This window comes from Colossoma macropomum, unplaced genomic scaffold (genome assembly GCF_904425465.1).
Source record: "Colossoma macropomum unplaced genomic scaffold, Colossoma_macropomum, whole genome shotgun sequence".
NCBI classification, from domain to species: domain Eukaryota; kingdom Metazoa; phylum Chordata; class Actinopteri; order Characiformes; family Serrasalmidae; genus Colossoma; species Colossoma macropomum.
The window spans coordinates 31713544-31727518 of record NW_023494799.1 but is presented as its reverse complement, the minus strand read 5'-3'; the positions used below and the strand labels follow the sequence as shown (position 1 = coordinate 31727518).

Below are 13975 nucleotides of genomic sequence, written 5' to 3'. Positions count from 1 at the left end.
GTCAAAGCTCTGCTGCCTGGTACTGGATCGATGAGTGGATGGATGGATGGATGAACGGAGGGCTGGACAGACAGATGGATGGGTAACGTCACTGAGATGGGTCCGGTGATCCTGCAAGCACATCAAGAGAGGAAAAGGCAAACAACGTGTCCACCAATACATGAGAGAGAGAGAGAGAGAGAGAGAGAGAGAGAGATAAAGGAAGATAGGCAAAGAGAGATGATAAGAAATACCCTTAAAATCTACTATGAAGTTGTCTGTAACATATATAACTATATATAACATAACATATAACTAAAATTAATCATTTTATATTCTTACCTTATGTTGCCTCAAAGGGGCATTCTGGCCTAAAACTACCATTTACTATGTATGCATTGCACAAATATGTCATACAATGAGACCCCTCCACCCCACCCTCACAATGATAAACAAATGCACTGATGTAACTGTAACGTCAGCAATCTAGCTTTCTTGTGCATTAGCCAGCTAGAGGCCAAAAAACATTTCAAAACTGCTCTCATGTATTCACCCCAAAGAGAATGTATTTGTTCAAATGTTCATCCCACCTTCAAGATACTAATCTGAAGGGAGTTTACCTAGTCTGTATCCTAGAAAATCTCACTCTAAGAACTACTGCGGCGCAGCTGACGAGATGCAAGTAGTCAAGTTTACAACAGGTATACAGATATAGCAATGGTTAAAGTTTTAATTTTGGCCAGAGTGCACCTTTAATAAGCAATTCTTAACAAAACTACAACAATAATAAAACACTGACTACAATTAAGCGCCCTGTACAACGAGTTACCAGTACTTGATACATGTATGTGCATTTGAATGTAGGTACAGAATTACAGACTGTAGCCCATCTGCTGGTGAAACATCACCCCCCTACTGTGCTGTGCTGAGAATGGTCTACATTCAAATAATATCTGGCCAAAAGACCACCTCCGACCAAATATAGCACAGCAGTGACAGCACAGCAGTGACACTTATGTGTAATGCTGGTATGTGTTTAATCAGGCACAGCGGCGTTGCTGTGAGTTTTTAAACACCTCAGTGCTATTACTGGATTGAGTCTGGTCTGCCAACCAAAGAGGCAATGCTAGTTCTGAAACAGAGACAGACTTCCCATGAGGGGCTAGAGTAGGAGGGGTGTCGAACTCAGGTCCTGGAGAGTCACAGCTCTGCAGAGATTAAAGTCCCTCTTCTCCTGTCATCACTCCCCACCATTTTGTGTTTTCCATGATCAAACAGAACCAAGTCATATCATTAACTAATGAGCATCTCCTTCTTAGCTGAATCAGTTATGTTAAATCAGACAAAACACAAACTGGTGGCACTGGAGGACTGGGGATAGAAAACACTGTTCTAAAATGGTAAGATACATTTGCTAATTAGCTGTATAGTTGAAAATTGGATGCTAAACCTTGCAGTGTTGTGGACCACCAGTGCTGCGGTCTAACACAGAAAAGTGGTTCTCATCTCCAGTCCTGGAGACCCACTGCCCCACAGAGTGTCAAGTACTTACTCTCCCCAATCAGAGGTGGAAAATTTAGGCTCAAATTGTAAAATTCTCCCACATTTTTGTTCCAACTACTAGCTTAGACCAACAGCAAAGGTTGGTCTAAGCTAATTAGAGAGGGAGCTGTTTCATGAAAGGTTTAATAATTAGCTGATTTAATGTTGCTGTGTCTAATACACTTGTACCACAGCAACAGAGGAGCTACACTCAGCAATTGTAAACCTACGAAGGGAAGCTGTTTCACAAAACAAATGAGTCATAAAATGGTCACAAATGTAGGTCCAAGGTAGATAAACCGAACAGCTGGCAACACAGTATACAGTGCACTTAATAGCATACTTAAAATTACAAATATTATACTGGTGTGATTAATAAAAATGAAACAATTAAACTATATATGTTGTGTTTTAAGAAAGGCAGAGATGTTAAACGCCCTGTAGTCTCGCCAACAGCTGCTGGACATGTTTCTCCAGGTAGTCCCACAGAGTGAGGGCCAGGGATCCAGGGTCCATATAAACATGCTCCTCTCTGCCAAAGATCTCCTCCAGCAGGAGCATTGCCTCATCCTGAGAGAGAGACAGAACTAGTGTTATGCTATTACATCATGTTAATTTACACATTGTCACTTTAAACAGTAAGAAAAGAATTCTACTGCTGTTCACTTGTGTTATTAATGCTATTAATGTGCTACTTACCAGGAGCAGGAACAAGTACTTGTCAGCCCTGGGTCTCCTCTGCGTGCTGACAGGACTGAAAGAACAAATCATGTCCACCAAGTGCCCAAGGAAACCTCCTGGTGTCTGGAATAGAAACAAAAAATGTGAGTAGATCATTTACAGTCATTATGGGTGCATAAGTATATGATACAAGAATCAGAATAAGAGTCTTTATCTAAGATCTAATGTTACATCTCACATTCTACTGAATAGAACTGTATCCATTTGGAGAGCCGGTGATTACAGCACTAATGTATCTAATACAGGGCACAAAGTCACATTTGATTCTAAGAAAAAGAGTTTCTTACTGGATAGATCGGAGGCCTCGCTCCCTGCAGCACTCCCATAAGAACCAGCTCAAAGACAACGTCTAAGAGGTTGAAGTGCTGAATCTAACAGGATAAGAAACATTAGTATTACAGTCTCATTCACTGTAGTAAAGCAGTGATCATGTTACGAACTGAGGCCAAGAGAGCATGAACTCACCCCAACTTGCGCCAGCTCAGTGCAAATAGCTTCACGATGTGAGGCATCCTGAGCAAAGGCTACCAGGCGAGCATATGCCTCCTGAAAGGCTGGAAGCTCCTGCAGAAAAAAGAGATACATTCGTTTCATTGTTTGCTTGTGAGATAATTCAGACTGAACAGTTCAGATTTGGTTTAGATGACAGTGTTTTGTTACCCTGGCATTTCGAGCAGCCAGTCCACCAAGAAGGACTCTGCCTGCTATGCTGATGTATTTTGCATGGTGGCTGTTGCTCAGAACAAGCTGTAGAATGAAACCAAGAAAATGGCTGTCGGAAAAGATCAACTGAACAGGTATTGGTGTATAAAGACAGAGTTACTGAGTATTGAGAATGAAGTTTCATCTGATAGACTTACAGTGAAAGCCTGACGCAATGCTGCGAGCCTGAGAGGAAAGTTGGGACTCTTCATGGCAAAGTAGGTACTGCAGTGACAAAACAAACTTCATATATGTGGACACTTTGTAAATATCATTTGAAATAAATTTAATTAGCAGAGCTTTAATTCTCACAGCAAAAAGATGAAAACTAAATCACTTACTACAAAGCGGGCACTTGATACGCCTCAGGAGGCACAGTGAGATCTGCAGCTGCCTATAACATCATATATGAAATTCTTACTACCTGACCAGTTAAACTGCTGAAAATGTAGTCAGAACTGATAAGAGCAGTTTGCATAGTCTTACCTCAGGAGCACTCTGGGTGGAAGAAGGCAGCTCGGGTGCTGAATGAGGTGGCGAGGGTGGCAGCGGCGGAGCCTGGGGACAAGAAATTTGTCGGCTCTGAGGAGATGCCGAATCTCCAGATGCCTGTAACACCAAATATGCAGTACAGTGAGTTGCAGTAAAATTGGACAGTGTGTTGGTTAATGTAAGACACATAGGTTGTAAGTCCTGAATAACAAAGTCATTATTTTATGGTACTTGAGTAGCAAAATCTACTCATTGCTCATTTAGAAAGCATCAGTTAATAGCTGAATGAACAAGTTTCTAAAACCGGCCCGAAATACATGAATCCATCTTACTTATTACTGACAAAATGGATAAGAGCAGTGTGCATGGTGTTACCTCAGGAGCACTCTGCTCTGTGGATGCTGGGTCTCCTTGAGGCTGAGGTGGAGAGGGTGCCACAGGTGTAACGTGTGGAGGTAACCATTCCTCGCTCAGGGAAGATGCATCATCTCCAGCTGCCTGTAATGTCAAACATACAGCACTTATTACTGAAAAATAAAACTGCTGAAAATGTAGGTAGGATTGATAAAAGTCTGTTTATTCTTACCTCAGCAGCACTCTCACTAGGGGACCCTGGGTCAGGCTGAGGCTCGGCCAGTGGCACCGGTGGAGAGGGTGCCGATGGATGGCTCTGGGGTGCTGGATCATCTCCAGCTACCTATAATGTCAAATATACAGTGCTTATTACTAAAAAAACTGCTGAAATACGTAATTAGAACTAGTAAGAGTCTTTTCTTTTTCTTACCTCAGCAGCTCTCTCACTAGGAGACCCTGGGTCAGGCTGAGGCTCAGCCAGTGGCACCAGTGAAGAGGGTGCCGATGGATGGCTCTGGGGTGCTGCATCATCTCCAGCTGCCTAAAATGCCAAACATATAGAAAGTATTACTGATAAATAAAACTATGAAAACGCAGTTGTATTTGATAACAGTAATCTGTATAACTTTACCTCAGGAGCAGTTGGACAGGAAAATCCTGGGTTTGAAGGAGTCCTCAGTGGTGACTGAGGTGGGGAAGGTGGCCTCAGAGGACTTTGAGGAGGTGCAATAGGCTCATGTTGAGAGCATACAGCCACAGGTGCTAGGAATACAAAATATAGCTGAATATTATGTATGTCATGTAACTGTGATGATTAAAATACAATTAAACAATAGAAGTCATGGTTTTATGTCAGCGCTGCTTCACAGTATGTGTGATCATGACATCACATGGTATAAAAATGTTATTTTTGTATTTTGCTGTTATTTGGAACATTCGAACAACCTGTACAGCTATTGTGGTTTGGCGTCCAAAAAGTTGCTGAAAGCATTGCACGTTTGGGTAAATGCTCTTTTATTTTAAAGAGGCACTTTAACAGCAGCAAGAAATGCCAAGCCCAGTGGGGGAGTAATGAGGAAAGACACAACGTTTGAGGAAAGTTACAAAGTCCACTCTCGTTGGACACAAGTTATCAAAGTAACACAAATACACTAACAACAACAACAACAACAACACATCAGCTACAAAAGAACAATAATCGTCCTTTTTTCGAGTAACAGAAATGGTCATAATTAATTTTTACACGACCGTTTTCTAGTCTCTCTTTATCCCATAGAATTAAATAGACTGTTTTTTTATTTTCCTTTAAGAATAATATAAGATTATTTTATTATTAATTCTTATATTATTGTTATTTTATTAACATAGGATAAATAAGCTCTGTTCTGATTGGCTGCCCTGTATTGTGCCTCATTAAAAAGCACTCAGAACTTAACCTCTTCAACTCCTTGAGACCACCAGTGGTTCCAAAATGCACTTCTTCATATTCTTCATAACTTTCATATTTCATAAGCTACATTCAAAATGTCAGTGCATTATGAAAACTGTAACTGTCTTTTTTCCAGTCAAATAGATGAGTAATGCAATTTTAAACCCATATAATAGAAGAAGCTGAACTCACAATTTGTCTACTGAAAGTCTACCCATTTTTCCACAAAAAACTATAAACAGATGGCGTCTCTTTAGTGATCTGCTCTGTAAAAATTATTTTTATAAAATAATACAAAGAGAGTCTAAGATTTTTGGCTTTCAGCAGTGAATTGTAAGCATATAGCAATATGTGTATGATCATAAAATAAATTTTCTGTTAATTTGAGGGGAGCTTTTACATAAATAAATAAATAAATAAACAAACATTTACTTTTATTTCATGCAGTTACTGAATAATGTGCCTTACGGTTTGGGCATGTAAATTCAGATGGAAAAAACAAAATATACCCTGGAGAATACACCTTCCCTAGAACCTCATTATAACTGGGCGGGGCTGAACAGCTGTAGGCTAATTAAATATATGTAAATGAGTTGGGTCTCCTGACCATACAGAAACAATGAATTCTAAACAGGCTGTTTTTACAGCACAGTTTCCATATATGGACCGCATGGACTGGGTAATAAACGGTACTGTTCTTCGTTATATGAGCGCTTTAAAGGCTTCAGACGTTTGGTTCCTATCACTACCACGTTGTAGACAGTTCTGACACAACAAGTTTCTCTAAAATGCCACATTTCATATCAAAACACTGAAAATGAGTTTTGTTTACATTTAAATGATGTAGGTGTGCAGATATTCAGGGGAAAAACCCGACAGAATTGCCCTTTAACCTCAGTTTTGAATGTAAACAGATAGAGACGATTTAACGACTTTCCTTCAGTAGCATCTAACCTAACTGTGTACCTAGTTTAACGTTACTAGGTAGCCAATTTCAGAGTTTACGTTTATCTAGCTCCGGTTCCAGACCATAAAAATGAAGAAATTGAATATTAAGACACTTAATAGTCAATAAAGTAACGTTAGTCAGTAAAGAAACTTAGCTAGCGTTAGCTAACTTAGCTAGCTAACAACATTAGCGCTCAACTAGCTATTTAACCTAGCTACTTATGCTAATAACTCAAATATTAGGTGTCTAGCTGGAATAATTCTGCTATTTGAGCGGTTCTGTTGATGTAAACACTGTTTATTAGTAACTATTTTAGGCTGGTTTTGTGTCTGTGTGTACCTTCGATGACGGTCAGCTCTTCTGCCTCCTCTCTGCTCCTCTGCCGATTCCTCCGTCTGGAAAAATAATAAATGGTCGCCGCGGCGGCGGCAGCCCCGGCTACACACAGCAGGGGGCGCCAGTTGACGGTAGATGGAAGACCGCTGCGAAAAGCGAAACGCTGCATTAGTGCGGATGAAGATCGATGTCGGAGCTCAGGATAAATCAGCTCGTCTGTTGTGGTGTCGATGAACGACTGAAGATCAACGTTCTTTTCCACCTGTTTAGAGCGATGATGGAGCGTCTAGTGTTCCATTTCACTGCGTCACAGTGAGACTCCAGAGTTTGAATTCAAACTTGTTTACAGCGCTAGGTCTCCGTGGAAAGAGACGTAATCAAGGCACCAATAGGCGCCTGTTTGAAGCACCGTGTCCCGCATAAGCACTGATGAGCTGGTGTCCCGCTCGGTTTGCCTGGTTGCAATGATTAGTGGGTATGTTTGAGTAGAAATGTGTCCAAGCATTGCTGGACACCGGGCCTCCAAATATCCTTAATTGTGCGTCCTCCTTTCCTTTAAAACGTCTCTGACTATAGAAACCAAAATAATCTACCGCTGTACACTGTCATAAATATGTTTGCAGAGGAAATTATTCCATTTTCAGTGAAACTACCAAGATGTACCCCGTGTGTCCATGAAAGTAAATACTAAATTGTTGTCAGTAGGAACAAAATGCTCTGGTTAAAAAAATGGGTATATTTAAGAATAATTTCACAATCAGAGAATCTTTGCTGTGAAATATTTTTGTTATGAATTTTCACTTCTTACATCATTAAACTGAAGTTTTTTCATTGTGCTGAGTGATCATGTTACCAAAATGTACTCCAACACTGCTGTAGACGTCACATGTGTATATAAGTAAGAATAACAGTAGTCTTCACCTGTTGTTCTTAATTATAATGAAGTAATGGCAATACTTCCCATTCATTTTGGACTTGCTGGGGAGAGCCCTCTGGCAAAGCCAGAAGACATCGAGTGGCAATCCTCCACTCTAGAAGTGCTTTGCTGAGGCCCAGTGGCCTAATGGATAAGGCATCAGCCTCTGGAGCTGGGGATTGTGGGTTCGAGTCCCATCTGGGTCATTCTTTAGACTTCTAAAAACCATGGCTGATGATTTGTGCCATAGTGGGTAATCTGGTAACTGTTAGCTTACGCATTTAAGCAAAAGAAGGCTCAGAGAAACTTCAAATGCTACATTTAAGAGTATGTCTCTAGTAGTGAATGGGAGGTAGTGTGTAACTGCTGCTTTATTTAAGGTGGATCAGAAAATCAAATAAATAGTCATCATCAGCCTCGAAAGATTAGCATGTCAAATTCAGAGTCATTTCCAATTTAGCAATTTCCATAAATGAATCATGAAAAGATGGACAGCAGTGGCAAGAATAAAAAAAAAACACGGTGGCACCGAGAAAACCAAAACGAAAAGCAGGATGAGGACATAGCTGAGCAGGTGGGCACTGAAGAATGCTGACAGGACCTAAGCTGGCATTAATTTATAGCATATTGACTGTCAAAATTATGTCACATTTAAGATAAAAGCTTTTGCCAGTATTCACGGCATCACTAACTAGCCATCTTAGCTATCTCAGTGTAGCATGTAAATAATAAATAAGAGCAAGAAATGAACAAGACTAAAATGCACAGATTTTAGAAAAAATTATTTTGCATGACAGCAATGCTGTATGTGTGTGTGATTGTTGTGTGTGTGTGTGGCAGGAGAAATTCAGGTAGAGTTTAAGGTGGGCTGGTCATGTTACGATCATGTTACGCTTAGTCTGAAAACAAGTCCCACTTAGACCCTGCACTGGAAGAAGTTCAAGTTAAATGACTGAAGACCAGGCCTAAACTAGGGACTCCCAACCTAACTCAGCCCGCAATGTTTAGCTATAGCCCTCATCTAACATACCTGACCAGTCAAATCAGCATGGTCAGGAGCATGTGGACGTGTGTGTGTTGGAGCTTTATTGCAGAGCAGACCTTTAGGAGCAGGATTGGGCAAAATTAGAAAAAAAAAACAATTGAATAGGTTTTGTTCAGGGTTATTAAAGTTAACTAACTATTAATTATAGATAACTAAAATGGAAACAAGCAACCAAAAAAAAAAAACTCAAATAATACCTATAATCCCTCTTGCAAAACTAACTTCAGAGAGAGTTTAGTAGTAGATCCCTTTTGAGTTTGACTGTCTTTAAGGAAAGCTAAAGCCAAGCTGATCTCGGTCTACTGTTGTGTTAGTTTTATTCTCCCCTCATCAAATACCTGCTATCACGGTGTTCATTATAGTAATAAAACTGAAACTGAAACTGAAAGTAAATAAAAACTAAACTACAACTATCACTTTTCAGAAAATAAAAACTAAACTAAAGCTATTAATGTACCTTTAAAATGAACTGAAATTAAACTAAAGTCAAAAACTAAATGAAAAAACTAATGAAACTTTCAGAACTACTGATAATAAAGCTGGTTTTGATATGGGACAAACCTCACTTAAGTATTGTTAGAAATTCGGCACCAAGAGTCAGGAGACTGGAGCTTCAGCGTTGACTGGAGTTTATTTCCACATACAGAGTATGGGTACAGCGTAGTCAATCAGCAGTCAATCAGCAGTATCAGGAGTCTAGTCTTATTCACGTACATGCAGACAGTCATGCACGGGCACAGCTTGGTCATCAGTGTGTCACTAGTCTGGTCTGGTCACCAGTCTAGTCTAGTCCAGTCTGCAGTCCAGTCTAACAAAAATATTTTGGAAGGACCTTATATACTTTGAAAAACTAAAGAGGGGAAAGGGGGAACAAAAGGACTTTGAGGAGGGGTAAGGAGGGGTTGTAGACGGGGGGTATGAATAGAGATGTAGGGGGCAGAGATAAGGGGGGGGGTGATAGTATCACCTTAAGGTCATGAGACGAAGGGTCATTTAAATACAAACAAAGGAGGGAGGGGGCAAGGTGAGAGTTAAGAAAATAACATAAGGGAAAATAACATATATTGAGAATATTTTCTCTCAGTATCGAGCCTGAAATGTTGTGCACTTGGGTCATAAAAATAATTATTTCACTAACTTACATGAGCTTTAAAACATGAGCTAGGTGTTGAAAACACTTCTTTTCAACTATGAATAGCTGTAATATGACTACTCACATAAAATACAGTGTAGACTGATCACACAGTTCTTAACCATCACCTGCACTTTAAACATGTATATTGTGTATTTGTCATGTATATTTGTTGTTCTGTTAATTTTTCTTTTCATCTTTTGTACTTATTGTTCTGTATATCTATAGGCTACTTGACATGATATTAACAGGCTCTTCTTTAATTCCACAGACATTTAGTATCACTTTTGCTTCTAAGCTGCATGCTGGTACTGAGATTTGGATGAAGAATTTTAAAATCTTGGATTAGGCATTGAAAAACGCCTCTTCTGAATAACTGCAATATGACCTAACATGTTTAACAGGCTTTTCCAGTCTCAATATTCGTGAAACTCTGCTTTTTTCTTTTGCACTTTCATGGCCCAGTGGCCTAATGGATAAGGCATCAGCCTCCGGAGCTGGGGATTGTGGGTTCGAGTCCCATCTGGGTCATTCTTCTACTCTCCAACACTATGGCTGAACAACAATGTCCACCTTGGTGTGGCACACCCTTGATCCAAGCCAACTTTTAAAAAGCCCACCCTGAGTTGAAAAGGATGTGTCTAAAATGTGCAGGACGGTGGGGCCAAGGACCAGGACCAGGATTGGGAGCCCCTCGTAAAGTAATAAACTGCTAACATGAAGAAAATTAGCCCAAAGTACCTGAATAGAGACAAGATTCTTATATGTAAATAAACCAATAACTGCTGGTTCCCATCTCAGTTCAAGAACTCCATTTCTGCTCTATTGAAATCTGTCCTGTATTGTCCCTGGGGGATACTCAACTTCCCCCATATTTATACTTGATAACAGCACCATTGATGATGAGGCCTACACCAGGGGTGCCCATCTCTGCTCCTGGAGATCTACTTGACCAACAGGGTTTAGTTCCAGCCCTAAACATACCTGACCTAGCTAAGTCAGGAGCATGTGAACACGATAGGTAGATGTGTTAAGTTAGCGCTGAAACCAAACTTTGCAGAAGTTGACAAACTACAGTCAGTAGTCCGATCACAGAATTCCATCTTGGAATTGGAGTTGGAGGTGTTAAAACTTTGGCCAAAAGACGCTGGCAGGTACAGAGTGAACTGAGGGAACTGAGTGTATATTCCTTGTTAGAGAGAAGCCAGTAACACTACACGCTGTTACACAGTATGCTGTTACACAGTATGCTGTTACACAGTATGCTGTTACACAAATTCCAAATTAGGCCACACAACAGAACACCCAATATTATATAATATTATTCTTGGTTGGCATTTGAAGAGAGCTCGTACTTGAGGAGAAAAGGGCAGGAATGCAACAGGCATGCCTGAGGTATAGCCAGTGTGGTCCAGTGGCCTAACGGACAAGGCGTCTGCCTCTGAAGCTGGGGATTGTGGGGGTCGTCCTAAATGTTTCCTAGTTCTTCTGGATGGGTGTTGCTGCTGTCAAGGTTAAAGCCCCATTACAAGATGTTGAAATCTTTACCATACTGGGTGGCTGGTAAGCTGTTTGTGTACATAGTCCTGAGTCCTTAACTGCATTAGGGCCATGATGTAACTGCACATAACTGATGTTGAATGAGCTGCTTTTTTCTACCATCACTTGATTTGGAAGTAAATTGGCAAGGGTGGCATTTGATTGTCAGTGGTCAAATTTGTGTGTGTGTGTGTGTGTGTGTGTGTGTGTGTGTGTGCGCGTTTGATTTTTTTTTTTCTACAGCTGTAACAATGCTTGCAATTCTAAATTTAAACTAATATGAGGTGATGTTTACTGTAGTGACATGTACAAAAAGTTACGAATGTATTCCAGCTCAGTTGCTGTATGTCTAATTCAGCTGTTGAGAGCTTTGTACATAAGCTTTTCTGGATGTGCTGTTCTCTCCAAGTTTATCATGAACACAGAGCAGCCAGCAGAGGAGCCTGTGTGACAACCAAAACTGAGAACACTGCTAATCAGAGAAAGCAGCATGTCTTCTTTATCACAGCATACTCAAACTATTGTTGAACGGTATTCTTCACCTCCTTAAGCTCTTACTCTTTTTTTTTCTTTCCCTGAACATCACTCTCTTTCTTTCTCTCCTCTCATCCATCTTCTCGATCTTTGCTTCAGCTGTCTAATTCACATCACTACCCTTCATGTTCTCTATCTCCATTTTAGGATCCTGAAGTGTCTGAGAGGCAAAAAGAGAAAATCCAGTATAACTGCTAAACATATTCTTTGCTTATATTCAAACAGGGCAACACACTCTGCAGCTCAACCAGATACCTTTTTACCATCCCCATGGTTGGGAAGACTCCTGCCTTTGTCACTGTGGTCTGTGGTGCACCTTGAAGCATTAAGCAGCCCAGGGAAGCCAGGAGGGATCTCTTGTATTTAAGGGCTCTCTACCAACCAGCAGGCACCAGCAGTCTTGTCAGTCCTATAACAAGAAATGATGCTGATGTTTGGGAACATTACCACAGCAACAAGTTTAGAGAAAAGAAGAACATGACAAAATACTTTATAATTTATTATTATTATTATAATAATCATTATTATTATTATTATTATTATTATTATTTTAATTATATTTATCATTACAAGGCGACATGGTGGTGCTGTCACCTCAAAGCAAGAAGGGCCTGGGTTTGGTTCCACAGCTGGGTGACCAGGGTCATTTCTGTGTGGAGTTTGCCTGTTCTCCCCGTGTCTGTGTGGGTTTCCTCTGGGTACTCTGGTTTCCTCCCACAGTCCAAAGACATGCAGTCAGGCCAACTGGTACTACTTAACTGCTCCTAGGTGTGACTGTGTGTGTCTGCCCTGTGATGGACTGGTGGCCTGTGCAGGGTGTTTCCTGCCTTCCGCCCAAAGAGTACAGCACACTCTGCCACCCAGTAGGATAAGTGTCCTAGATGATGAATGAATACGTGAATTTATCATTACAACAATAAAATGTCAAACTAAACAGTTAGCTTACTAAGAAATATGCACGGTTAGTGAGATATGGCAGTTATGAAACTAAGTTTATTGAGTCTCTACAATAATCAGGGCTGTTTTTTGCTAGAAGCGGTACAAGCAGTCACTTAGGGCCCCCCAACTGAGTGACACTTTTAAAAACTGAATTCAATATTGTCTGTAAAAAAAGGAAAAACATTAAAAAGCTTTTTTTTACATATAATTACCAAGTAATTAATAAAATAGTAATCATTATGTTTTATTCTTGCAAAAAGAACATGATTAGGATGCGTAGGCCTTTGGAACTAGCCAAGGCTCTGAGATGTAGCCAAGCCCAGAATGAAGCATGGCCACCTTTCGGGCCACCTCCAATAATGAAAAGTGAGACAGTCAACCGTCATCAGTCAGCCATCATTAACAAAACATCAATTATGCTAATGGTGAAAATCTGCCATTGTAGCTCTGTGAGCTACATCATGAAGTAGGTTAATCAATGGTAAGATGAGTTATCTATCAAAAATGAATCAGTCACAAAAGTTTATCATGCAAATTTCTCTTTATAGTTGAGTTGACATGTGTTGTAGGTTAGCTTATACACACATAATCGTACCATAATTGTACCATAAGATGTACTGACTCTACACACTCCGTCTCGTCTCCAGGTTTTCTTTTTTTATTGTTCTGTTTTAAAAAATTAGGTTATGAAAAGACACAAATATGTACTTTTCCTCTGGGGAAAACTAATTTAAGGTACACAGTAGGAACCACTTAAAACCACTGTTGTACCTTTGAGGGTACATTTACATTGTTTGTACCTTGATGAACGAAAAGTGTACCAGCCCAGAGCCTTTATTTCTAAAAGTGTAGCGAGACTAGTCTAAATTTGTAATCTTCTGTCTATGTTAAATGTTTTTTAATATTGTGCACTAAAAAGTGGTTTGATTTACTTGATTCAAACACATAATTTCCTCCAGAATTACTATTAATGTTCCACGTGTTATATCAGTCAAGACAGTTTTGTCATTCAGTTTACTTTTGGCAGTAATTGTCTTTACTCATGTGGAAATGATGGACAGACCTAATCGTTTACAGAGGAAAAAACAACACATCACTTCTTATGTCATTTTAATACGGTAACACTCTTTTTTGCGCCACCTCAAAAACTGTCCGGGTCACACCTGGCCGCCCAAAACCTCTCCGAAACGGCACCTGCAGAAACGTCCCTAACAATAACACGGAAAAGGTTAAAAGTGTAGTCCCGCCCACAAAGCTACGCCCGCTGCGCTGCGATTGGCCAGCGCTTTCTCGCTCCTTGCGCTGGATTGGTGCAGGTCTGTCGTAACTAGGGTGGGAAAAAAACG

At 40.2% G+C, this 13975-nt stretch overlaps 1 protein-coding gene and 2 non-coding genes across 3 annotated transcripts; 2 read left to right on the top strand and 1 right to left on the bottom strand.

The window, feature by feature from the left end:
- Positions 1-1950: 1950 nt before the first annotated feature.
- Positions 1951-6769, bottom strand: LOC118818660 (protein transport protein sec31-like). The gene is made up of 13 exons (XM_036585948.1): positions 6528-6769; positions 4442-4572; positions 4241-4351; positions 4043-4153; positions 3832-3954; positions 3451-3573; positions 3306-3358; positions 3123-3189; positions 2923-3009; positions 2728-2826; positions 2550-2633; positions 2221-2325; positions 1951-2091 (listed from the first exon to the last, which is right to left on the bottom strand). The coding sequence occupies exons 1-13, from the start codon at positions 6691-6693 to the stop codon at positions 1951-1953; spliced, it is 1401 nt and encodes a 466-aa protein (XP_036441841.1). The 5' UTR covers positions 6694-6769.
- An 804-nt stretch (positions 6770-7573) lies between these two features.
- On the top strand, positions 7574-7646 carry trnaq-cug. The gene has a single exon. It is a non-coding gene; the product is annotated as a tRNA-Gln (tRNA).
- Positions 7647-10075: 2429 nt separating this feature from the next.
- On the top strand, positions 10076-10148 carry trnar-ccg. Its single transcript has one exon. It is a non-coding gene; the product is annotated as a tRNA-Arg (tRNA).
- The last annotated feature ends 3827 nt before the right edge of the window (positions 10149-13975 follow it).

Bases quoted from the DNA above. Each gene is read 5' to 3' on its own strand.
- LOC118818660 (XM_036585948.1), bottom strand. From the start codon at position 6,693: ATGCAGCGTTTCGCTTTTCGCAGCGGTCTTCCATCTACCGTCAACTGG. The intron at 3,359-3,450 runs GTAAGACTATGC...ATGATGTTATAG, and splicing joins CCACCCAGAGTGCTCCTGAG to GCAGCTGCAGATCTCACTGT. The intron at 2,092-2,220 runs GTAAGTAGCACA...TCTCTCTCTCAG, and splicing joins AGTACTTGTTCCTGCTCCTG to GATGAGGCAATGCTCCTGCT.